The sequence below is a fragment of the Argentina anserina genome, chromosome 3 (genome assembly GCF_933775445.1).
Source record: "Argentina anserina chromosome 3, drPotAnse1.1, whole genome shotgun sequence".
In the NCBI taxonomy this organism is placed as follows: Eukaryota; Viridiplantae; Streptophyta; class Magnoliopsida; order Rosales; family Rosaceae; genus Argentina; species Argentina anserina.
The window spans coordinates 35,005,605-35,029,450 of record NC_065874.1 but is presented as its reverse complement, the minus strand read 5'-3'; the positions used below and the strand labels follow the sequence as shown (position 1 = coordinate 35,029,450).

General features: G+C 38.2%; 3 protein-coding genes across 6 annotated transcripts; 2 read left to right on the top strand and 1 right to left on the bottom strand.

Annotated features, from left to right (window-relative positions):
• Positions 1–8,518: 8,518 nt before the first annotated feature.
• LOC126786620 (nuclear pore complex protein NUP214) lies at positions 8,519–18,162 on the top strand. Of its 3 annotated transcripts, XM_050512494.1 has the most exons (18): positions 8,519–8,785; positions 8,859–9,079; positions 9,224–9,392; positions 9,782–9,928; positions 10,017–10,189; positions 10,797–10,909; positions 11,029–11,168; positions 11,526–11,688; positions 11,874–12,801; positions 13,460–13,612; positions 13,867–13,924; positions 14,034–14,167; positions 14,330–14,454; positions 14,985–15,333; positions 15,436–15,631; positions 15,739–17,572; positions 17,603–17,652; positions 17,742–18,162. In XM_050512494.1, the coding sequence occupies exons 1-18, from the start codon at positions 8,590–8,592 to the stop codon at positions 17,849–17,851; spliced, it is 5,259 nt and encodes a 1,752-aa protein (XP_050368451.1). In that variant the 5' UTR covers positions 8,519–8,589; the 3' UTR covers positions 17,852–18,162. The 3 variants fall into 3 exon arrangements, with proteins under 3 accessions (XP_050368451.1, XP_050368453.1, XP_050368450.1); XM_050512496.1 differs by having other exon boundaries at positions 10,065–10,189; positions 15,739–17,652; XM_050512493.1 differs by having other exon boundaries at positions 15,739–17,652.
• A 419-nt stretch (positions 18,163–18,581) lies between these two features.
• Positions 18,582–20,132, bottom strand: LOC126788134 (RGS1-HXK1-interacting protein 1). Its single transcript, XM_050514102.1, has 7 exons — positions 19,849–20,132; positions 19,662–19,739; positions 19,517–19,569; positions 19,297–19,433; positions 19,161–19,225; positions 18,964–19,022; positions 18,582–18,830 (listed from the first exon to the last, which is right to left on the bottom strand). Exons 1-7 carry the CDS (start codon positions 20,105–20,107, stop codon positions 18,741–18,743), a joined length of 741 nt encoding a protein of 246 aa, XP_050370059.1. The 5' UTR covers positions 20,108–20,132; the 3' UTR covers positions 18,582–18,740.
• A 204-nt stretch (positions 20,133–20,336) lies between these two features.
• On the top strand, positions 20,337–23,544 carry LOC126787929 (uncharacterized). Of its 2 annotated transcripts, none has more exons than XM_050513850.1 (4): positions 20,337–20,594; positions 20,683–21,195; positions 22,352–22,402; positions 23,013–23,544. In XM_050513850.1, the coding sequence occupies exons 1-4, from the start codon at positions 20,499–20,501 to the stop codon at positions 23,040–23,042; spliced, it is 690 nt and encodes a 229-aa protein (XP_050369807.1). In that variant the 5' UTR covers positions 20,337–20,498; the 3' UTR covers positions 23,043–23,544. The 2 variants fall into 2 exon arrangements, with proteins under 2 accessions (XP_050369807.1, XP_050369806.1); XM_050513849.1 differs by having other exon boundaries at positions 22,352–22,441.
• Positions 23,545–23,846: the final 302 nt, after the last annotated feature.

Sequence of the window (23,846 nt, the reverse complement as noted above, 5' to 3'; positions counted from 1 at the left end):
CAAAAATTCCGACGGTCAAACAATGTCTGAATTTGATGAAATTTTTATAGGGTCACTAAATATATATACCGATCACATCGGCTGGTGTCGATCGGTCCCTAGAAGTTTCCTTCATATAATCGCTTCATAATGGGATAGTTTTATTTTAAACCTAATATAAAGGTTATGATACATTAGTTGACACTTAGGTGATCGTCAACTCTAATTTGAAATATGGTCGATCGACATCAGCAAATGTGATTGATATATATATTTAGGGACCGCATAAAAATTTCGTCGGTTTTGGACATGGTTTGACCGTTCGTATCTACGGTCAACCAAAAACGAGGCGTTTTCACATAATAAAACCTCATTGACCAGGGTTTTGCCAAATAGATTTCTTCAGAGCGACTGCGCACGATAGGTAACAAAAATTAGGTGACTTCAGATATGCAAACGGCTTTCGGCGTTCGCATCTTTATAATGGATCCTCCCTTATGACAAATTAGTGGTGTGTTCAGTTTACCGAAAATTCTGACGGTCAAACAAGGTCCAAATTGGATGAAATTTTTACATGGTCACTAAATATATATACCGATGATATCAGATGGTATCGATTGATCCCGAGAAGTTTCCATCATATAGTCGCTTCATAATGCGATAGTTTATTATAAATCTAATATAAAGGTATGATACATTAGTGGACACTTCGGCGATCGATAACTCCAGTTCGAAATATGGTCGATCGACACCAGCAGATGTGATCAGCATATATATTTATGGAACCCGTAAAAATTTCGTCCGTTTTCGATATTGATTGACCGTCTGTACCTATGGTAAAAAAAAGTGTTTTGACATATTAAAATCCTAATTGACCGGGGCTTTCCCAAATGGGTTTTTTTTGTGCGACCGCACATAATCGGTGACAAAAATTAGGTTTAATATATGCAAAAAACTTTTAGTGTTCGCATTTTGGTAATAGGTCTTCCCTTATGACATATTAGTGTTGTTTTCGGGTAAAGCTCATCGGGCTTGCGGGCCTCGGCAAGCTTTTCAGATCCACGGGCTAAATGATGAGGCATAAGTCAATTAGGTATGGAATAATCATTAGACCATTAGTTTTTCATCTTTACTTTAAAATTTGTACATTTAAAATTAATATATAATATTACGTATTTTACATACGGGTAAAACAAAAAAAAATACCGAACGAAAACGAACCGTACAGGTTGGGTTGGGTTGTGGGTCACATTTTCTAAAATAGAAAAACTGAACCGAAACGAATTTAGAATTTGGGTTGGGTTATGAGTTTTGTCCAAAACCGAACCGGATGGAACCGTGTCCACTCCTAGTGGGTATGTTGAATATATAATTCGAAGTAGACCTCATCATTTAGCCCGCAGATCCAAGAAGTCTGTGGATGCCCGCAAGCCCGATGAGTTTTTACATAGCCTGGCCCGCAAGAAAGCTCGCCAAATCCCACTTCCTTGGGTAGAGGGCCGGGATTAGATTAGAGGTGTGAAACCCAGCCCGGCGCGTAAAAGCATATCAAATAATAAAATATTATACACACATATTTTATTAGATTTATAATAAAATTATCACATTATGAAGCAACTATTTGAAGTAAACTTCTCGGGATCGATCAACACTAGTCGATATAATTGGTATATATATTTAGTGAGTCTTTAAAATTCGGACTTCATCTGACCGTCGAAATTTCTGGTAAACCGAAAACAACCTAATATGCCATAAAGGAAGATTTATTACCAAAATGCGAACACCAAAAACCGTTTGCATATCTGAAAATCACCTAATTTTTGTCACCGATTGTGTGCGGTCACACCAATGAAACTCATTTGGCAAAGCCTCAGTCAATAGGGATTTTAATATGTTAAAACGTCTCTTTTTTGGTTGACCGTAGGTACGAACAGTCAAACCATGCCTAAAATGAACGAAATTTTTACGTGGTCCCTAAATATATATACTAATCACATCTGCTGGTGTTGATTGACCATATTTCAAATTGTAGTTGGCGATCGTCTAAGTGTCCACTAATGTATCATAACCTTTATATTGGGTTTATAATATAACTATCGCATTATGAAGCAACTATATGAATGAAACTTCTTAAGATCGATCGACACTAGCCGATGTGATCGGTATATATATCTAGTAACCCTGTAAAACTTTCATCGAATTCAGACCTCGTTTAACCGTCAAAATTTTCGGTAAATCGAAAACACCACTAATATGCCATAAGGGAAGACCTATTACAAATATGCGAACGTCGAAAGCCGTTTGCATATCTAAATCACCTAATTTTGGTTACCTATTGTGCGCGGTCGCATTAAAGAAAACCATTTGGAAAAGCCCCGGTGAATGGGGTTTCAATATGTCAAAACTCTTCTTTTTCAGTTGACCGTCGGTCCGAACAGTCAAACAATGTCCAAAATGGATGAAACCCCATTTATGGGTTTCCTAAATATATATACCGATCACATCTGCTGGTGTCGATCGACCATATTTCGAACTGGAGTTGTCGATCGCCGAAGTGTCCACTAATGTATCATAACATTTATATTGGGTTTATAATAAAACTATCACATTATGAAGCGACTATATGAAGGAAACTTGTTGGAATCGATCGGCACCATCCGATGTGATCGGTATATATATTTAGTGACAATTTTAAAATTTCATCCAATTCGGACCTCGTTTTACCGTCGGAATTTCCGGTAAACAAGAAAGAACACTAATATGCCCTAAGGGGGGATCCATTACCAAGATGCGAATGTGGAAAGCTGTTTACATATCTGAAATCACCTAATTTTTGTCACCGATCGTGCGTGGTCGCAATGAGAAAACTCATTTGGCAAAGCCCCGGTTAATGAGGTTTTATTATGTAAAAACGCCTATTTTTTGGTTGACCGTAGGTACGGACTGTCAAACCATGTTCAAAATGGATGATATTTTTATAGATCACATCTATTGGTGTTGATTGACAATATTTCGAATTTATTTGTGACTTTTTTTAGAATTTTTTATAATAATTTTGTTTATTGTTTCAAACCCTTAAATTAGAGTATTATGTTTTTTTTTCTAATACAAGCCCACAAGGCCCGGCCCGTAAAAGCCCACAAAAACCCACAAGACCCGCTTTAGGTGGGCGGGCTTGGATCTTTATATTTGTGAAAATACCCGGCACGGCCCGACCCGTCCCTTATTTAAATGTACTAAGGCTCTGGGCGGGCCGGGTCAGGCCGAGCCCGACCCGTTGACGAGCCCTAATTCGAAATAGTGTTAAGTATGTAGAAAAAATATATAAATAAATAATTTGATTAAAAAAATAATCATTTTTTTAAAGAATATTTTTATTTGTTTTTTTTAAATTAAATAGAAAATAACAACAGTACCCCCTCATGTGCATGACATGTAATGCAAAATGGGATAGAAACATATAATTTTAACGGATGAGGTGCAAATCGGCAATTTTTACTAATTTTATGAAGTAAATTGACTTAAATGCAAGTTCGGGGTGCAAATTGACAATTACAGCTAAATTTGTGGTATATTTTAGCAATTTTGCCATTTAAAAATGTCTTTATGGGTCATAATTCTATGAAACAAATTTACCGATGACCCTAACTTGCCCACTAAAATGCCCACCCTCGTATCCAATTGACACATGTCATTTTCTAACCACAGTTAAGTATTTCTACATATTAAAATTAATTCTTATATAAGTACAATGGAAATTGATTCCCATTTGCCTAGATTCATACCTTGATGCAACTTATTGTTTTTAATTTTTTCCGGGTTTAATTTATGTAACACCCTAACCCATATTAATCCAGAGTTAAGGTGTATTGAATGAATTCTATAAAAACATTCATTCGCTGTCAGCCTAATCCACAAAACTACTCCACCGATTCCCCGAGATTTTGTGTTATCTTGGCCAGGGAAGAGAGGGAGAGAGACCATCTTTTGATCCTCCCCTTCTCTCTTTCTCGATATCTCATGAGAGATAGATGCCTCCTCCCTTCTCCTCTAATTGCGCGTGAGAAAAGAAATTGAGAAGTCGGCAAAGAGATAAGAGTCTTTGTCACTCATTGTAGCTCTCTCTCTCTCTCTCTCTCTCTCTCTCTCTCGAAATCTCCTCCCCCCTTTCTCTTATTATTATTTTTTATTATTATTGTTATTGTTTTTACATGTCAACTAAATCTATTTGTCTATTTAACTAAACTTCTAGCTATTAGACAAAAATCCCTAAATTTTTTTTTTGACAAACTCACGTTAACAAAAATCTCCAACAGTCTTTAAGAATACTGTTTTCTAATTTCCAAATAAAAGAGATACACTTTTCAAATTCTTAGGGTATTACAATTTACAATTTTATATAGCCACATAAGTCATATAGAGTTCATTGTATCAATGTTCCATAATCAAAGTGGCTGGGTTGATGAAAGAGAAAGTATGCTTGATTAGTTATCGTTGGTTTCATATATATTAGACCCCTGATGTTTGATCAATAGATCTGAGAAGAAAGTGTCATGACTAGATACAGGGGGTGAGGGAGGTACTAAACACAAGGAGAGAATGAGAGAGGGAAAGAGAGGGAGGGATAAAATTTCAGAAATTTATTTTTGTTAGATATTTAACCATCGTCAATAAAGATGACATGTGTCAATTGGTTATAGGAATAAACATTTTGGTGGTCAGCAAATTTGTTTCCTATAATTTTTTGTAAAACTTCATAAAAACCGAGGAAAAGTCTAACAATATGGAATTTCTAAGATGAAATTGGAGCTTAGAAGCCATAGTATGAAATCTCAGGAGAACCATAACCAAAACCATAACATTTTAGGTAAAATCTAATTTTTTATTTAAAGATCATCATAAGCCACTTAGGGATTGAGGGTTGCTGATTTATAACCATGTGATGATTAACTCAGTAGATTGTGCTCAATTATGCAACAAGAGGTAGACTATGAGAACTGACATGTTTTTAGGGAGTTGTAACTGTGTTTATAGGTTGCGGTATGGAGTCTCTTTTGATCCCAATTGATTTGGGGGATAAGACTCTTTGGGAGTTTGGGTGTAACTCATGGGGCATAGTTCGTTGCCTTCAAGGATATGGAGAGCGAGTCCATGAGGTGCATGCAGTAGAGAAACACAGAGCCTAGATTATTGACTTTAGAATCTGGGTTGGGAGGTCAATAATCAAGGGGATATCCTCACATTAAAGTAGCCCCTATCCCTCAAGGTGGGTTGAAACAATGAGAAATTACTTATCGGTATTAGACTATATTTGAATTAACTAAAAACGCATTTTTTATATTTCTTATACAAATTAGAACATAAGTTCAAGCTCAAATAATAAGTAGAACAAAACTGATTAATTAATTAATTAATACAAAATATCTAAAATATCATTATTTTCGTGAAAATTACTAAATGACACTCATAGATCTAACAAATTTCTCTCTCCTCATTTTTTAGTTTTTTATTTTCGGCAAATTTAAGTTTTCCGGCCAAACCACCGGCAATTTGAATGTGAGCCATTATATAAAGTTGTTCCTTATGTCATGAGTTTTCATTTAAGTACCATATTGCATATGTTTTTAGAAATTTAGAAATTTAGAATTGTACTCACCAAAAACCACATTAGCAGTTAGTTTCTCAGTCGATAGTAGCAGCTAGATTTATAGTTGACAATAGCATGTACCTTTCAAGTCGACAGTAGTAGTTATATTTATAGTTGACCGTAAATCTAGCTTCCAAGTCGACAGTAGTATGTGTCTTCCAAGTCGACAGTAGCATGTGTCTTCCAAGTCGACAGTACTAGCTAGTTTTTAACTCGACAATAGTAGTTAGTTTTTATAGTCGACAGTAGCAGTTAGTTTTTATATTCGACAATAACAGTTAGTTTTTATAATCGACAGTAGCAGATAACCTCTTCATTGATGGTAGCAAACACTATGGGTCAAATAGGGGTAAAAAAGTAAAATATTTTATGACATGTGACAATTTGCCATCATTTGGTCTTTATTTGTTCTATCAAATTAAATAGTTAGTTATTTGTAAACTAAATTGTTGTCTCGTATTTTTGAGTAATTTGTTATTGAAACAAAGGGCCATTATGGTTCCTCTACGTTTTTCACCAAATATTTTTTTAGGGTTAAAGTAATGAAAAATTAGTGGTATGATTAAATTAGACATGATTTTAAATGGAAGCTAATATTAAGGAAATGAAAATAATTAAAGGGGTAAAATAGACTTGTTGAAAAAGAATTTGGGTGAAGATTGAAAAACTATTTAGGTGTGGGTTAACTTCAAATGAGGCTCTAATATTGGGTCTATTACCCTAATGATCTCTTATTGGATCATAATAGAATTATATTAAATGTGACTCATGACTAGGAAACTAGTAGGTAGGTAGATTACTGATCTCACATTTTTTGGGGGAGAGTTGAAACTGTGTTTATATGAGCAGTGTTAGCTTCTCATAGTGAGGACGTGTTTTGGGATGCAACTTTAAGAACAACACCGTGCAGGCCAGTGGGCCTAAAGTGGATAATATCTCAGCTATGTAGACTAGGCTGTTACATATGGTATCAAAACATGTCCCGATCGGAAGTGTGCGACGAGGACGTTGGCCCTTTAATGGGGGTGGATTGTGATGCTTGGCTGGTAGGTAGGTAGACCACAGATTCCACATCCTCTCGGGGAGAGTGAAAAAAATATGTTTATATGAGCATGGTCAACTTCACATAGTGAAGATGCATTTTGGGGCGTAACCACAATAACAGAACTGTGTGAATCAGTAGGCCTAAAGCAGACAATATCTAAGAAGTGTTTTATTCACCAAATATTTTACTTTCAAACGATTCTGTAAAAATTGAAAACTTGAGAGGGGAAATTAATCAAATAGAAAGTTTGTAAATTAATCAGATAAAAAGTTTAGGTATTGACACGCAGTTACCCTCAAACCTCTTGGGGTAAACATGAGTATCTACACTTTCAATCTAATCAATTTACCCTCTAATTCGTTACTTGTAAACTTACCCCCTACAGTTTTTTTTTTGGACTTCTTATAAAAAAGTCACAATTGATGCATGTATTTAGAAAAAAGTCAAGTAAGATACGAAAATTAGAAAAAAATCAGTATCCTGATTTTCTTAAAGCGTTGCCCATAAAAATAAAAAACACTACGGCGTGCCACTGACTCTATCTTAAAGCTCGTCTTGGTTTTGATTGTGTATTTGTGCTGTGTGAATTTATATTCAGTTTGAGTGTTCGGTTTTCACACACTACTGCGAATATTGAGTACTATCGATGAGTTTTGTATCGTTGAATGCTTTGGATTACGAGTGAACATTATTTATCGGTGGGTTTGTTTGCGCATCTCTCTCTCTCTCTCTCTCTGATAATGGAACAAAGGGTACTCTGTTCTTGGTGGGGAAATGTGCATGGGTGAGTTGTCGATCGAGGTGAATGAGAGGGGTTGGAATGCAGCATATGTGGAAACACTGTTTAGATGTTGCGTGGATAAATAGTGAGGAAGATTGTTATGCTTTTGCACATGATAGGGTTGTAGTAAAAAGGGTGGGTCGAAGATTTTACGATGGCTGGATATTGCAAATGGCGCAGCTCATCCAGTAGTCTGTCGTGATGTGCGTTATTTTTGGTTTGCTCAGTGAGAGGATGGCGTCGTACCATGCGTTGTCGCGGTGGGATTTGAACTCTAACGCCATGAGAGTGTGATCACAGTGACTGTGTGAGATTTGTGTGATCACCTATCACACCACCTGTCACACTACCTGTCACAGAACAAATATTTGTGTGACAGACAAAAAAATAGTGTGACAGGAGCTGTGACATCGTCTGTGACAGGAGCTGTGACAACGTATGTGACAGGATTTGTGACAGCGTTTGTGACAGAAGCTGTGACATGCCGAGAGGAAATGTGGAAATATGTGAAATTTTGTTAAAATTCAAATGAGATTGGTATAAGTATGCTCAGAATGAAGAGAATAACATGAATTAGGGATCCTTGAGCTTCGATTTCACCGGAATTGCTTGAAGCACCACCATTGATGGCGGCAACCCTTTGTGATGGTTGTTGCGCCTTGTAAGGTTGGTCAATTTGGAGTGGGTAGTATATCAAATGAAAGAGGGAAGCAAGATCTTTCTAACGGTACCAATTTCGTTAAAATCTATCGCCGGACGAGAAAGTTATGACCAAAATTAGAAAAAAAAGAAAAAAAAAGAAAAAAAAAAGTAAGAAATGGTAAAATAGTCTATAAAATATTTCTAAAGTGACTTTTTTCTAATTTTATTGATCTTTTTATAATTTTCGCGTGATGACTTTTTTAAAATTAATTCATAAATAGTGACTTTTTTCTGATATAAGTTAGGAGATAGTACATTTTTATTTGATTTTTTTTTATCGAAAAGAAATGACCGGCGGGCATAAACTGGAGTGAAAAACAATAGCGGTGGGTGGGAGGAAGCTGAGTTTAGGGCTGCGGTCAGTATTCCCGCCCAAACTCTTCACACCGTAAGCTGAGTTTAGGGTTTCGGCCAAGAAGAAGAAGAAGAACAAGTATGAGTAAGAAAATCGTTCAAGTCGAAGAAGAAATTGAAGGAAACCTTGTAGAGACAGACGACTACATATTTGATAAGATCGGCGAGGCCTTTCCGATTAGGACTGATGATTTCACCTTCGATCCCCAAAGCAGCCCCTCCCGGCCACTCGCCGTATCGGAGAAGCACGGCCTCCTCTTCGTCGCTCATTCTTCCGGTAAGATTGCTAGCTCCGAATTGCTTTCTAATTTCATATAACCTAACAACTAGTGTTGATTCAATTCGTTTAGGGTTTTTCGTCGCGAGGACTAGAGATGTTATGGCCTCCGCCGCCGAGATTAAGGAGAAGGGAAGAAGCTCTTGTTCATCTTCATCCATACAGCAGCTGAGTGTTGTTGACGTTCCCCTTGCCAAGCTTCACATTCTCGCACTCTCTACCGATAATTATACTCTTGTAGCTACTGCAGATTCCGACATTCACTTCTTCTCCGTCGGTTCTCTCCTCGATAAGGTTCCATTTCCATTAACAAGTGCACTGTTTAATCTATCAGCCTTGCCTTAGGCTTTATTGAATTGGAATGCTGCTAGGAATCATGTAATATTTGTTTGTGCAATTTACATGTTTTCAGTCTTCGGTTTGTTCCTCGTTATGCAGTGTATAGAACCATCTTACTCTTGCTCACTCAGTGATTCCAGCTCTGTCAAGGACATGCAATGGACAAAGAAATCAGAAAATATATATGTGCTTCTTTCAAATCTCGGAAAGCTCTATCATGGAACGGTTGGTGGCCCTCTGAAGGATCTAATGGACAATGTTGATGCTGGTATTTTTTTTATATCTTTATGTATATCATATACATCATCTTAGTTACATTGTGTTAATGAATGATAGTACTTGTTTTTATATATATCTGATGATTGTCATACTTAGCTACTATATGCTATGAACTTAAATCTTGATTTGATCTGTTTGAACTTCCCGATTGGCTCAACAAGAATGCTACCTAAGAGATCTGTAACCTTTTTTTTTTTACTTTTGTTTCCTTAGAGAGATGACTTTACTTTTTGGTTTGAATGTTGAATGTAGTTGTCTGCTGTACTATACTGCGGTAGCATATAGTTGTGAATACAGTTTTGAAGTCTCAGTAACAAACTATAAGATAGGCTGTACCATGTCCAGCTAATGCTCATTTTGACTTGTGTTTGGTCATAGTTGAATGGAGCTTAAAAGGAAAATTAATTGCTGTGGCAAGGAAGGATACTCTTTACATTTTGTCATCTAACTTTGTTGAGAAGTCATCTATGCTACTTTCATTCAAGTCCTGGCTTGATGATCCTGATACAAACTCCATCATAAAAGGTATGTTAGATTTGATGGTTTTATTTCCATGCCTGTTTACCTGTTGCCATGCCTTTTGTCTTGATATGAATTAAGTTTTTATTACAAGATTGGCCATTATCAAGCTCTGAAACTGAAGTATTTTCTCAATCATCAGTGGATACTATCAGGTGGGTTCGCTCTGATAGCATCATTTTGGGATACTTTCAACTGAATGCAGATGGGAATGAAGAAAATTACCTTGTACAAGTAATACAAATCAAAGATGGCAAATTCACTAATGTAAGCAATCTGTGTGCTAATGTTTTTCCTTGTTGATAGGTTGTTTTGGTTTAGAATTATAATCCTGTACTTAGTTTTGCAGTACATCATCGGTTAAAATCAATAAATTAGCAAGAAACCAGCTGAAGCATCTGCTCTTTAATTAGCTTCATCTAACTTTTCTGTTTTACAACTAAAGTTTCATCTGTTAGTGGTGATTTTGCAAATGTTTTATGTATCCAAACATGTTTTTGGTTGCTGGTGCTTTGGTATGTGCAAAGTTGTATTTACAGTTGTCTTTTGTCTATAATGGCTTTTCAAATTCTCACCAGCAAGAGAGTTTTGCTTAATCTAGTTAGATGTAGTTAAAGAAAAGAATTTGATCTATAGTATCAATTGGGTGGGTCCTATTGGCGTCATTGGTTCTTGAGTATAACTTCTCACTCTCCAATTTGTATGCCACGCACTTTCAAATATGGGTTTCTAATTCACGAAGTTGATGAATTCAGAAGAAAAAAATAGCACGTCTTTCACATAAGCATTGTGGTGTACCGAATGAAAAGTCCTGTACATAAGCATGGTAATTGTATTTCAAGTATATTCTAATGTTATGAAACCTTTCTTGCAGGAATCCTGCAAGCCAGTGGTTAGATCTTTCTATGATATGTTTTCATGTATCATTGATGACATTTTGCCGTCTGGAAGCGGACCATACTTATTATTGAGCTATCTGGAGGAATGGTATGCATTTTTGTCAAGTCCCCCATACTTGAGCTTTTATCAGTTGACTGAATGGAACCAACTTATTTTGATATAATTGTAATGGCAACTCATATATTCACTTGGTGATATGATTGCAGTGAACTTGCAATAACTGCTAACAAGAAGAATGCGGATCAGCATGTTGTATACCTTAGTTGGTCGCTGGGGGAGGAAAACAATGAAGCTGTAATTGTAGATATCGTACGAGATAATTTGAAACCGAGAATTGAGCTTCAAGGTTCTCAGAATTCTGATCTAGACTAACTACTAGTGGTTCAGTTAAACTAAGACTATTATTGTTCAGTTGATTGAGCTCCATCAGCATGTTGGTCACTGCTGTCGTGTTATGTGGTCTTTGTTTCTTCTTTTCAAAGTCACTTGCAGATCATGTTTAATTAACTTAAAATTTTCATGGGTTGAGACACAATATATGATAACTTTGTGATCATTACCCGCAGTATTGATTGGAAATGTATGCACATTGTCAACCATATAATGGTCTCGTATGCATCAGCACTCCATTCATTATTTTGTTTCTTTGGCGTTGTAATGTTGGTTATATGTTGATCAGTCTAATTTTTTTCTTCTGTTTCAGAAAATGGTGATGATAATTTGATATTGGGGCTCTGCATGGACAAAATTTCAGTAAGCCAGAAAGTCAGTGTCGGACTTGGAATGGAACAGAGAGAACTCTCACCATACTGCATTCTAATTTGTCTGACACTAGACGGAAAGCTAATTATGTACCATGTTGCCAGGTAGCTTCTTGTTCTCTCAAAAAACTGATTGAATCTCTGCACGTTGTTCTTTATCTTTCTTGTTAGCTGTTTAAGGTTCTCACTTGTTGTGCCACAGTCTTTTAAGTATTTATACTTCTATGAACTATAAATATGCTTGCCTGTATTAGCAATTGATTGGTTCTTTCTTCATTTCCTTTCTGTAGTGTTAGTGGTGATACAGTTAAGCCTGCTAGTGTTTCTAGTTCTGATGAGGAAGAAGATTCTGCTGCATTGGGAACTGTAGGATGTGAACCAGCTAAATTGTCTCCCGATCTGCAGAAGGAACAATTTGGAAAGCTTGCTGTGGAGGCACCTTGGGCTGATAAGGACATAAAGGAACTTGACAGAATAGTAAGTCTTCATGTCCTCACAAAAGATGACCAGAAGTCTCTTGCTCTAAACGAGACTTCGGTGCTCAAGGAAGAAAGTACCTACAATAACAAGAAAGTGGAGCCTTTAACAAGGTCTCAGTCGTTTAAAGGTCAACAGGAACTTATTTTCTCGAACCCCCACTTAAATAAAAATGGTAAACAAATGCAGCTCCCTGTACAGGAAAACAAAGGTATACCACATGCATGTACTGATTCTTTTTCCCAAGATGGGGATAGTCTTGTGTTCAGGAACTTGAGCAAGACAGGAACTCAAAAAAATTCTGTACTTGGTACGAGCAGTGTCTCTTTTGTTGAGACGGGGGTGAAATCTCTAGGAAAAATGGAGTCAACAGATTTACAAATGTTTTCATCTCAGTCCTCTTCAAGTGGTGAAATCACATCTTCAATGGGCACCGATGCAAAGTCTCCAAGTGTGCCTTCAACTTTTATTAAAGGTAGCAGATCTGGAACTTCAACTACATTAAGCTTTTCTGGTATGCCAGTTGAGAACAGGGGAAGGAGATCATCAACTGCTGGTGGAAATATTGCATCAGTACCTCCCGTACCTCCCATTTCTAGCTTCCAAATGTCATCACAGGAAATGTTTTTGATTGACAAGTCTTTCAACCACAAGATTTATCCAGTGAAGGAAAATCACAGAGAACATCCCCATTCAAGGATGCCAAACTCCGAACCAAGTTTATCAAAAAAATTTGGCAATGTAATGATCATGTCCATGAACCTTCTTTCCAATATTTTACATCCCTTCGTTTACTTCCTTTTAAAACTCCTCTGAGATCTTATGGTTATAAGTTATCTAAAGGACTTTATAAGCTAAGGAATTTGAATGACTAGTACTTGATAGGTATTGGTTAATCTGTGTAAAATTTCCTGTGATATGCACAGTATTTTCTAGTTTTATACAGTTGTTCTGTCCGATGTTGGTGTTAATGCTAAATACCAAATTTTTTAACATTAAGACGGTTTCTGCTTACTTTTTCTCATTATGTTTATTTTCCAATGGGGTTTTGCATGTAATATGCGTTTAGAAAGAAACTAGAAAAATTACAAGAACACTATAGTTGGCTTTTATTAAACCCTGGATTAGATTTCTTGCCTCTTTGGCTTCCTTGTCTGGGCAATTTATGTATTTTCCTTATTTTGTTTTTTAAGTGTTTGTAGAAGGCTTTTTGTAAGGTATTACTTGTCCTTTTGTATTATTCTTACCTCTTCCTTGATTGTTTTTGTCCCACTAGGTTACCATATCATTCTAGTGTATATTAAAAATCGTTTCATATCTTCTATAGGCTTTAAGGAATGTTCATGAGACTGAAGATTCTCATTTTCTGAGTTATTGATCAGTTTGCTTTTTCATTCAGATAACAGAGATGACCAGGGAGTTGGATATGTTCCTACAGTCTATAGAGGAACCAGGTGGATTCAGGGATGCCTGCATTGTTAATCAGAGAAGTTCTGTTGAAACATTGGAGAGAGAGGTTGGGATTCTGTATGAGAGATGCCGAATATGGAAGGTAATGTTTGCTACTTAATATTTTGATTGTTCTTCTTTTAATTGGAAACTTTTGGAAATACAAACTTGTTCTTCCTGTGTTAATCAAGAAATATTAAATATTGATAATTGTATAATTTTGGAAATATAAACTCGTTCATCCTGTGCTAATCTAGAGATTATCAAATTTTGCTAATTGAAACGTTTCTCTGTTCTAGTCTATGACATCTATTTCAATTAGTAAGTGAGATTCTTGGTTGTCTTTATAATTTGCAGGGCACTATGAATGAACGACTTAATGAAGTACAACATCTTTTTGACATGACTATACAAGGTACTTTTAATGCTGCAAATGTATAGTTTCTAAAGCAGAAAGCTTTGTATATATACATGTTCAAGTTATACATCACTCTTAATCAAAGATGATTGTTCAATTGCTTCAGTACTGGCACGGAAAATATACATGGACGGGATTGTGAAACAAGCTTCTGATAGCCAATATTGGGACTTCTGGAGTGGTCAGAAATTGAGTTCAGAACTTGAGCTGAAGAGGCGACATATTTCAAAAATGAATCAGGTCACACCTAGTCTATCGATGTTTCTGAAACCTTTTACCCATTGTTTTATTTATTTATGATTTCTATTCTATTCTATTTCTTTTCATTTACCTAATGGTGCAATGTTGGACATTTGGAGAGCAGTATTAAAGGTTGCTTCTAATTTGTTAAATGTATTTCAGGATTTGACTGATCAGTTAATTAGGTTGGAAAGACATTTTAATGGCCTTGAGCTTAACAAATTTGGTGAAAATGATAGAGTTCATGCTGGTCAAAGCTCTTCACAAAGTCGATTTGGGCATTCAAGGTATATCAAATGATTCGCTTTAATAAGAAATTGAATCTAGTCTTTTTTTTTTCTGGTATCTTCTTTTTATTTTAAATAACATGAAAGGCACAATCTTAGAAGAAGTCCGAACCTTTTATTTGCAGCGTTTGGGACGACATGTTTTAAGTCGTAAACATGAAGAAGTGAAAAGGAGAGAAAGAAAGAAAAAGTAAATTATAAATATTCAAAATCTGAAAACACTATGTTGTAAATTTTATTTTTTATTTTATTCAATTTATTTTCCTTGTTCACGTTAACTTCATCATCGCTTTCATTGTGCATCTACCTTTTTCCTTTCATATATTATGACACCTTATGAAAATATATTTGCTGAACAATTGATCGAATATTTCTAACCTGTGGCAATTTCTTTCCTAGCAGTTCAATACAACTCAGCAATTGAGATTCTAAACAGCAGTATACTGATATGATGGATTTGTTTTAGACTTTTAGGTAACTAAACACAGGCCATTAAGACATTCTAACTTCACTGATATATTATATTGCAGACACACTCAGTCCTTGCATAGTCTACATAGCACAATGACATCACAATTAGCTGCAGCCGATCAACTGTCTGAGTGTCTATCAAAACAAATGGTGGCACTAAAGATTGAGCCGCCTTCTGTAAAACAGAAGAATGTGAAAAAGGAGTTGTTTGAAACTATAGGGATTACTTATGATGCCTCTTTCAGTTCCCCTTCCCCAGATGTGTCAAAGTTTCGTGGTACTCCCAAAGAGAAACTATCATTCTCTTTGGGTTCATCTACTGCTAAAGATCGACCCAGGAGAAATTCAAGCGCCACAAAGAATTATGAACCAGAAACTGCAAGGAGGAGGAGAGACTCACTAGATAGGGTAATGATTCCTTAGATTCAATCTTTGTATCCTTGATTGAAAAAGCCACTTCCTGCATGACTCATGTTTACTCTTTTTTTTTTTTTCATGATCATGATTTAGAGCTGGGCGAACTACGAGCCTACAAAAGCCACTGTCAAAAGGTTGCTTTTGCAAGAAAGTGGGAAGGTAAGTGTGAATAGATCATCATTATCGGCTGATAAGCAACGCATTAGCCCTCGCCTGGAGCGTTCAGCCGTTACTCATCCACAGGATCACACGGTGCCTGCAACGCTCTTTCATCCATCTGAAAACAAAGGTGAGCTCCGAGAATGTTCAAATTGGAAAGACTTTGGAGTTCATTCTTGTCTTTGACAGGGAACACTAGCTGATTGTTGCTTATGCATGAAATTATATTTTATGCAGGCATCCAGGATACACACTCAAAACAGGCTTTGGAAAACCCTGCAACTCCATTTGTTTTTCCAAAGGAATCAGCAAGGCAAAATTTTATGAGGGAAATTAACCAGACAGCAGAAAATTCTGGTGGGGGCATAATATCTGTTAAGAAGTCCGAATCAGTTTCTGCAAGGGAAAAGTTTGTTTTTCCATCAGACACTAGTCAAAACCCATATACTTTTATGGTACCTACACAGACAGCTCCAGTGCTTAAGAAAACCTACGATATGCCAAATTCATCTCCTGAAAATGGTGTACTTCCAATAGAAAATAGTTTGAAGGATAGGCCTTTGAACACAACAATTCCATCTCCAGAATCTGGGAAAAAACATAATTCTCCATTTTCTTCCTCATTTCTTGTTTCTGTGGCCCCTTCTGCGACATCCTCAATGTCAGTTTCAGCACCCCCATCTTCAATATTTAGTTCCTCATCAGCTTCTCTATCGTCTGTATCAAGTGCCTCATCAACTTTGCCTTCCTTACCCTCCTTGATGTCTCCAAACAGACCTTTGACAAACTCAAAGACTACAGCTGATATGAATAAACCTGTCTCAACATCATTCCCAGTATCAGCTTTTCCCTCTCCAGTTGTTGTACCTTCTGGTTCTTTCTCGATGAGTGTTTCAAAATCACCATTGCCCTCTGACATTGCACCTGCGACGAAGTCCGCATCAGAATCTCCAGACACAGAGATTCAACCACTATCAAAGACTGCTGTGAATTCTAATACTATAGTACCCCCAGTGGATTCTGGACCTTCTCCTGCTGAAACTAATCCAAATCTCAAACCTTTGATATTACCTCCAGTTACAGTTGAAAATTCAACAGGCCTAGCTCCTGATAATCAGTCCAGTTTCAGCAATGCTAGTCCTGCACCAGTGGTGGCACCAGGAAGCCAACCCAGTTTGAAGAATACATCAGGTCCTACACTGAATGTGATTGTAAATGCTCAGCAGGAACAGACATCTGCTGGACAATCTCTATTTCCTGCAGCACTCTCCAATTCAGGGAGTGCTGCTAGTAGAACCATAGATGTCCAAAATGCCCAGGAGGATGACATGGATGAAGAGGCTCCTGACACAAGTAGCCTGGTTGGACTTGATTTTGGAAGCCTCGGTGCATTTGAGCTTGGCTCTTCCCCTAACCCGACCGCTGCTAAACCCAATCCATTTGGTGGATCATTTGGTAATGCAGCAACAAATGTGGCAACTTCGCCTTTCCCCATGACTGTTCCTAGTGGAGGGTTGTTTCAGCCTGCATCTCTTAACTTCCAGTCTCTCCATCCTTCTCCATCATCTCAGCCAGCAAATCCAGGTGCATTTGCTAGTGGGTTTGGCACTAGTACTACGGCCCCATATCCCAGTCCGGGTGGGTTTGGCCAGCCATCACAGGTTGGACCAGGGCAGCAGGCATTGGGATCAGTTTTGGGTGCTTTTGGACAGTCGAGACAGCTAGGTACTGCTTTACCAGGAACTGGTTTTGGATCACCTGGTGGTTTTGGTGGTGGCATTGCTAGCAATAAACCTACAGGTGGTTTGTCAGATGCTGCCACCGGAGGATTTGCAGGCGCTTCTTCTACTGTTGGCGGTTTTGCGGCTGTGGCTTCTGGTGGTGGTGGATTTGCTGCTTTGGCTTCAGGGGCTGGGGGTTTTGGCGGTGCGTCTTCAGGGTTTGGGGGTTTTGGCGGTGCGGCTTCAGGGTTTGGGGGTTTTGGGGGGGCGGCTTCAGGGGGTCCGGGTTTTGGCGGGGCGGCTTCAGGGGGTTCGGGTTTTGGCGGGGCGGCTGCAGGGGGTTCGGGTTTCGGTGGTGCAGCAGCAGGGAGTTCGGGTTTTGGTGGTGCTGCTCCAGCTGGTAGCGGGTTTGCAGGAGCCAATGCAGCAGGTGGTAATTTAATTTTTGTTTTCTCATGAATTTTGATGTGTTTTATTTGTCGAGTATTCAGCTGATCTGTATCGTGCAAATATGATCAGGTGGTGGATTTGGTGCATTCGGTGGCCAGCAAGGATCTGGTGGTTTCTCTGCTTTTGGTAGTGGAGGAACCGGTAAGCCTCCAGACTTGTTATTCCAGATGAGGAAATAACTGATTTGGTAAATCGAACTTGTTGGCATTTATCATGTCAATCATGTGAATGTTGTTAGAGAATGTTTGGGTTGATGGCTACTCGGGTTCTCGTTGTACAGGTCTCCCTTCAATCTGCAATAGAACAGTTTGAAGTGTATCCTTGAGCAATTTTATTAACTTGCATCCGCTGCCTGCTAATTATTTGCGTACAGGTCTCCCTGTAGTCTGCAATCGAACAGTTTAAACTTTAAAGTGTATCCTTGAGCAATTTTATTACCCTGCATCCGCTGCCTGCTAATTATTTGCGCGTTAACTTGGTGCTTCACATTTCCCATCTATTCTGTTTCCCCACGCGCCACTGCTTGTTAACTCTTAAGTTCGGTTTGAACAATGGCATAGGATTGGATAAATTGTCTTCGCTAAAGCAGAATTGTATGTGGTATGATAAAGTCAAAAAACTAAGGACTCAGAAGTTCAACTCAGCACTTTCAGAGTTTCAGTTTCGTCTCTCTATTATAACCTGAAAATCTCAAACCTTCTTCACTTGAAACAGGGGAATCCTTATATAAGATGAGAAGGTCCGTAGGAAACAGTCAAGTAAGTAACATTGAAGATTCAAATGCAGACTGTAACCGTTGTTCCTACTGCAGTTCCTTCATAAATCGATTACTCTTCACTTTGGAAACTAGTCCTCGACTTCTCGAGCTCACCTGTTATACTTATCTCATTTCCATTTGCTATGACAAAATTCAGTCACCATCTACTGTGTATACTATACTTTATTACAAAACAGAACCAGTTGTTGCATACCAAACATGAATTATCAAAACAAAAGAGAATGGGGAGGGAAAGCACCCCCGGTCTGATATCAAAGTTGAAGTCTAAATGGCTTTTCAACAGCTCGCTGTCACACTGGAAGTCCTAAGTCCGAAATCTTCATTATGCGTTTGTCCATCACAGCCTTCTGAGTTTTCAATTCTGATGTCATTGCAGCTACCTGTATAAAAGTAATGATATCCATTAAAACAATGGACATAATCAGAAGCATATTAAGGTGGGCTATGTGTTTGTGTTACAAGTCTATGGAACAACAAGACAACATAGTCTAGTGTAAACAGTGTTTAGCTTGCCTGTGCTCTGAGCTTCAAAGCTTCCCCACTAGGAATTTCCCGCAGCCCATCCATCAAATCTATATAAGAATAAGTCATATAACGGGGAATGTTACATTGAGTCATTTGTTTTTTCCAAATCCAAGTTTGTCACAACAAAAAAAGTTGCTACAATGTCATGACAAGTAAAGAAACTCTGATCAGTAAGGAACTCAAACCTGCAGCTTGCGCTTCAACCTTGCGAACAGATTTGGATAGAGATTGAATGCGACTTCCCACCTCGCTGCATAAATTAGTTAAAATAATCAGACACCAAACATAGGTAAGGTAGATGTGGTTGAATGGGGTGTGTACATGAGATCAGTTTGGCCAAAATTCATTTGCTTTTCAGCTAAAGATGCCCTCTCAATGAGTTTGTTGCTCTCCCGCTTCAGATGATCAACAGAAAAGTTGAACTGGTTTACATTTTTCTCAGCTTTAGCAAATTTTGCCTGCACAAAAATTAAATCGATCAAATACAGAAGAAGAGGGAACTTGTATTGAGATTGATAGAGGGGCATATACAGAAGACAACCTCGAGGCTCTGAAATCGACCGAATGTGTGGCGAAATAAGAACCTTCTAGGTCCTGCAGACATTAGAATGCAAAAAAAGTGAGCGGGAGACTTCTGAGCATATGAAGTAATACAAGTCCAAATAGAAAAAAGGACCTAGACCTGCCTGGTAAAAAAATGAAGGCAGCAGTGAGGCCAATTCCAATGGCTGAGCCTGGGTTTTCTGCAGCACTCTTCACTCCTTCTGCAGCAGCAAAATTCACATGTTCAATTGATTACGGTTTCAACATGTTCAATTCTTGAGTAAATTAGATGATGTAAACAGTAACAAGTAAGAATAGAGAGTAATGGACCTTTGATTTTGTGGAAGAAAGCATGTTCGTAGGCCCTGTAGCTGGAAGCGGTTTTGTCCATGTATTGGGGCATATTATGTTGGAGAATCCGAGCAGAACGAAGAGCAGAGTCCCTGGATTGCATCACCGAACGCTGCAGATCCTCCGCCATCGAAGCCATTGATGCCGCCGCTGCTTCTGCTTCTGCCGCCATTCCCTTATACTTGTCCTCGTCCGTTGACGGTGACATTGACGCCGTCGTCGGCTCCTCCTCCGCCATTCCTCTCTGGTATCGACTTTTGGGGTTTCCAGTGATTTGGTTCCCGACGAGGTTGGGTTTCAATATAATAGTATAAGTTGGGCCTGCAGCCCAGTTAGCATCCGGGCCCACTGTGTCTGGAGGGCACCTAATGGTCAAAGAAGACTGTTAAGAAGAAAGTGAATTTAGGGCGTAAAAATTAGTTTACCACCAAAAAATGCAGATAAAGACGCTCTCTTCTCTTGCCCAACAAAGAAACAGAAAAAGGCAGCGAAGCAGCTGAGGAAGAAGAAGAACGAAGAGGAAGAAGGAATGAGTTGGCCCCAGAGCCAAAGGGATGGGGTTTTATAGAAATTGAGGTCGGAGTGGATTCAATTATAGAGAAACAAGAGAGCACTGGAGAGTCTTGTATATGATGCTTTGCGAAGCATTGCGTGATCGAATACAGGCATGGCTTCGTGACTACGACAGGCTTCAATTTCTGGCCGTCCTTTTCCTCTACATTCAGGTACACATGCTCTCTTTCTTTTGTTGATTACTCTGTTGATGATTTGGGGGTGCGAATCACGGAACGAATGAATGATTGGAATTGGTAGATTGCCTGCGCATTGATAGGATCGCTGGGAGCATTATACAACGGAGTGTTGCTGATAAATCTGGCCATCGCATTGTTCGCACTGGTGGCCATCGAGAGTAGCAGTCAGAGTCTGGGCCGCACTTACGCCGTGCTTCTCCTCTGCGCTATTTTCCTCGATGTCTTCTGGTTCATTTTCTTCTCTCACGAAATCTGGATTCTTTCTCGCGGCGAATATACGGCCTTTTATATCTTCTCAGTCAAACTCACTCTCGTGATGCAAATCATCGGCTTCTCCATCAGGTTCTCCTCCTCCTTTCTATGGATTCAGATCTACAGGTTGGGCCTTTCCAATGTCGTCGTCGACCCCGCCCCTACTCCTAGAGATGCTGATTTTGATTTACGCAATAGTTTCTTGAGTCCAACCACTCCCACGCCTGCTCTACTCAGACGACAAACTTCTGATTCTAGTGATGCCGTAGGAGGCTCTATCTATGATCCTGCCTACTACTCCTCACTCTTCGAAGAGGGCCAGGTCTGTTCCCACTCTCTTGCTTTCTTGTCCTTCTTTTTTCAATTCAATATCTGTTTCAATAGTCATTGCACGTTTAGAGTAGGAAGCTAGTATGCCGCTTAGAATTCCTAAGTTTGCCGTGTATGACAGAAGATTATATCCATCGTGTGAAGTACAATCCATTGGAAAGTTCTCTTAATAAATACTAAACACACTGTCATGGAGTAAGCTTCTAGGGCCCTTGTTTAGGGAGGGGTGATAATGTTCTCTCGAGCATTCTTGCAGCATGGCTATCACAACTCGGCGTAGCTTTAATTTGCTTCTTTCATTTAAAGTTGAAAACAAGAATAGATCAATATAGTGTCTTCTCCATCGTCTCGGCATCTATATGGTGTTGGCATCCTGCTTGTGTGTGATAGGCATCTAAAAGGGATACGTAGACTCTTAAATAATTCTAATATAGGTGCCTTAGAAGATCTTTCATGTGTTGCTGCGGAAAGCATGAGTGAGAAAGATCCAAATGATTTGGATTTTTCTGATAGGTTCAACAAGCAAGAGATGAGTATGTTAAAGCCCTTAGGTAGGACAGTCACGTGACAACAATTGATAGTTGAGGACTCATGGACTTTTTGTGTCACAGATCAGACTGTACTAGTTCCTTTAAGCTGGATTGATAAGAAAAAACTTTTCATCTACTTCGAAGCATGATGGTTTTGCGTTTTGATGATAATCTACACGCAGAAAATGGAAATGGACTGGAATTAAGTCTGGAAATTTGTAGTTGCATATGTTCGGTTTATTTAGATGTGTTCGAGATTGTCTAACATACAATTATCCCTGACTTAATTCCTCAAACAAAGCTACTTTACTCTAATGAGAACTTATTTAGCTTCAATTATATCTGTTTACAACATGAGTTGTTGCATGGTAACATGTGTTCTCAAGTTAAAAAAATAACCCTTGGATGAGGGATGTTAGTATACCCTAGCAGCCTGGCCGCACCAACATTGCTTGTCCATTAGAGGTAGCACTGTAGCACTGACCTTTTTGAAGAACACTCCACCCAACATTGTTCTATTTCTTCATATCTATTCATAATATTGTTCTTGTCCATCAGTAAGTGGCAATGCACTTTGTCAGCTGTTGCTGAATTGAAATCACTGTCATTTGTTATTAGGGAAAATGTTACAGTGGCAATGGATCTACATCTGCTGCTGAAGCTTCTAAGGTGAAACCATCTGTAGTCAGATCTTTTCAGTTCATAGATGTAAGTATTAATGAACGCGTTTCAACTTCTTTTTTTCAAGAAATTAGCAATATAATGTCTGATGATGAGGTAAACATATATGATTTAATAGGACTAATGTTTATCCCCTATTTTTTTTTCCTGTATCAACTTGGTTATTTATATGATCAACATGTTGAATATTGGTTGGATAGAATTTTTTTGGTTATCTACCTGGTTTCGAACTGAGATAGAGTTTTTTTAATGGAACTTTGTGAACTACAATTACTAGTTCACTACTTTTACTGAGACTGAATTTCTAATGGTGTCTTTTTATGAATCCCACGTACTTGGTACTTTTTTTATTTTTTATAATGCATGTTTCAAAATTATTGTGTAAATTGATTATAGTCATCCTGCAAAGGTTTTCTATTCTGTTACTTGAGTGTGGCTCTCATACAGCTTTTTGGGCATCAACCTTTGCTACCAATGCATTAACTATTCATATGTTTCTAGTGAAAGTGGTTGTTTTCCTGCTCGAGTTTATTTGGATATTAATACGTTCAGAAGAGTTTATTTAGCTACTTTTTAACTTGATTGAGGTCCTTTGCAGGAGAAGACAGCAAGCCAGCATTCAGTTTAAATGGAGGTTATCTCTGTTTTCTTTTTGGATCCACTCCCATTATTGTTTGGAGGATTGTTCACTGCGGCCAAGTTGTGTATGGGGAGTGGGCTTGTACAGTCAAACACATCATTAAGCATTTTTTTGCCCAGATGAAAGCTGCCGGTCAAAGTAAAATACTTGTGTGATTTGGTACGTGAAATTTTTGGATCAAGATTGGATATGCAATCATATTTGGCATGTTGGATTGGCTGAATTGCCTAATCAGGCGTGGTCCATGTAATATGTATCAACTTTCAGAAGATGCAATTAGGCATGGATTGAATGCAGAATGTGCAGCGGGGAAGTTGACGTAGTGTCCTGGTTAAGGAACTCAGGTGATTGTTTCTTGTTCCCGCCGTATAAAGGATTGATTGATCATTCAATTCAGGGGACCTTTGTTTTTTATGGATCAAACACTCCATCACTATGTCGTTGACTATAATTGCAAGATTATTCATGTGTATGTTTAGTTGTCTGTCTAGTTATGTGTTTTTCTTTTTTGACACTAGTGTGTATTAAGTATTTTTTCGGTGTTTTTCTTTTTTGACACTAGTGTGTATTAAGTATTTTTTCGGGAGGCTAAAAAAAGAATATTAGGGAGATCAAAATAAGCTACCTGCTTTATCTGGGGAGGCCGCACCACGAGCCTTCTTAAATTTCCTCACCGTTACTGTACCTCTTCTTCGATTCTAAGCTAGTCTGATAAATTAATCCGACGTTCTTCCCATCCTGGTGGGGTCGTCTGTCTCCGTTCATCTTCTCCGCCATTTCTTAATGAAATAG